Below are 2,500 nucleotides of genomic sequence, written 5' to 3' on the forward strand. Positions count from 1 at the left end.
CATTGCATCAACAGCACCGGGGGTAGGTACTCAGAAATTCGGTTGAAACACTTCACACCATTAAGAAAAAAAAAACATGCCCGGCTCTCAGTTGCTTGGCTTCAACTACAACACCAAAAACATTTACTGACTATATATGACAAAAAAAAAAAAAAAGCTAAATTTAAAGGAAAAAAACAACCATTCACTAAAGTTAAGAAAGCTTCTTCTACACATCATCTGTCCATTGCTTGTAAAAAAAAAAAAATAATAATAATGGTTAATATTACTACTACCTGATGCAAACTATTCTAACTGTTTATAGTATAAGGAAGAATTTAAATCTAGATTCTTAAAAGAAAAACAAGAAAAGAAAACACCAATATTTTTCATTCAACTGCTGCTATATCATCATTCTCATCATCATCATCATCATCTTCATTATCATTATCATCATCATCGTCATCATGAAATTTTATGTATAGTTTTATTTAATTTTTGTCTATTTTTTTTTATTTTCATTTTAGTATTTCATAGAGCAAAAAAAAAAAAAAAATTGGAAAACAAACCTCGATTAATATTGTCTTTTATTTTTCACTTTACCATTATTTTTATAAATCCTGTTGCAGAAACAACGTATTTTTATTTGGCAGAAAGGAGACTTTTATAAATGGTTCATCTAGACTAATTTCTGCTGACTTTCTTTTTTTTTCTTTTTTTTTTGCCTAAATTCATATTCTTCGGCACAGAAAAGTAGGGGAAAATTCTGTCTTTCCTTATCGAAAGTTTCGTTTAAAAATACTAACTAGAAAAGATTTCTGCTGTACAAAAGATATATCAAAGACATCCCTCATGTCTAAAATCTTTTTTTTTTTTTTTCCTATTCACGCAACCTTCGCAAACCCCCACCCAACTTCCAATTCTTCTCAAAGGGTTGAATATTTTCCAACTTTCAAACTGATTCCTGGCTTGAGCTGTTTACATTGGCTCTTGTGTCTATCTATCTGTCTCGCTATCACTCCATCCATCTATCTGTCCTTTTTTTTTTATTATTATTATTATTATTATTTTTTTATTTTCTTTTTCTTTGGAGAGAGCATTAGAGGGGATTGTTTAAGCAAGCTTATAGTTAAAATCAAATCACCCCCTTTCAATTCAACGAACCCTCTTTGTGTGTGTGTGTGCGCGCCTCTATGTTTATATATGCGCACCATGTATGAATGTCTCTTCCTCACCCCCAACTCTCCCTCCCTCTCTCTCAACATATGTGTGTGTATGTATACATAAATATATCTATATATATACACACACACACACACACACACACACATTCATATATACGCATTCAAAAGCTGTTGCTAGGTGTCGCTGTTGCAAGTTGCCGACACTTGCTAGCCGAAGGCAGCAATGCTCAGACAGAGCTGTGGTCACCCACTCTACCTTTCCCCCAGCTACACCATTTCCGTTTGTCTAATGCTCTGTCTTGTTCTCTTTTCAGGATGTTATGGTTGTCGGTGAACCAACCCTGATGGGTGGGGAGTTTGGGGATGAAGATGAACGTCTCATCACTCGTTTAGAGAACACTCAATATGAACCAAATGGTACAGAGGAAGAGCAAGAGTCCAAATTTCAGACTTCTCCAGCGCCATTGCAGCAGAGCCCATGGGCTCAGGATAAAAAGCCTCCTCCAAACCCTGCCAATCAAACAGAGGAGAAGACTGACTAACATCAGACAGACACACACACACACACACACACACACACACACCCATACAGACAGAAAAACAAGATAATAGACACACACACACACTTGGACGTAAACATACACACACAGAGACATGAACATTATAATATATATATATGTATAATATATATATACATAATACAATACAAAAACTGATGTGCAGCGTATGTGACAATGAGTGTCAGATGGTTTGGCTGCTTGCTCCTCCTCCTCTTCCTACTTCTCATCCTCCTCCTCCTCCTCCGACATCATCATCATCGTCGTCGTCATTCACACACTCACACACACATATATATATATATGTATGTATGTATATACATACATACACACACACATACATGTACACAAAAATACATAAACACGCCCACACACACACAATTCCATATTGTCATTGGCAACATTATATTTTCCTGGACAAATGTGAGTGTTGGTGCCTCTTTGTCGGCAAATATGTTTACTACCATTACTACTACTACTACTATATTACTATTAACTACTACCACCACCACTATTTTATCATCACCAACACGACCATCACTGCTACTACTACTACTACTACTACTATTATTACTACTTTTCCTATTGGTCACTTTGTATAAAAGCTGCCACTACACAGTCTCTCTCTCTTTTTCTGTTGATTTGAAGAGAAAGAAAAAGAAAAGGGAAAAAAAAAAAAGAAAATGAAATTCGATAAAGATAAAATCTTGCAGTAATAATTTCCAAAGAGAAAAATAAGTATTTAAAAATTTTTTTTTTAAATTAGAAACATAAATACAA

General features: G+C 34.6%; 1 protein-coding gene across 1 annotated transcript in view; it reads left to right on the forward strand.

Annotated features, from left to right (window-relative positions):
- Positions 1 to 2,500, forward strand: part of LOC106876387 (LIM domain-binding protein 2) — a 160,245-nt gene that overhangs the window by 157,196 nt on the left and 549 nt on the right. Inside the window, exons 14-15 of the mRNA XM_014924904.2 lie at positions 15 to 22; positions 1,478 to 2,500. The exon at positions 1,478 to 2,500 is cut by the window's right edge and continues 549 nt beyond it. Of these exons, the coding sequence (XP_014780390.1) occupies positions 15 to 22; positions 1,478 to 1,705 (236 nt within the window). The 3' untranslated portion in view covers positions 1,706 to 2,500. The remainder of the gene's footprint in view (positions 1 to 14; positions 23 to 1,477) is intronic.

This window comes from Octopus bimaculoides, chromosome 14 (assembly GCF_001194135.2).
Source record: "Octopus bimaculoides isolate UCB-OBI-ISO-001 chromosome 14, ASM119413v2, whole genome shotgun sequence".
Taxonomy (NCBI): domain Eukaryota; kingdom Metazoa; phylum Mollusca; class Cephalopoda; order Octopoda; family Octopodidae; genus Octopus; species Octopus bimaculoides.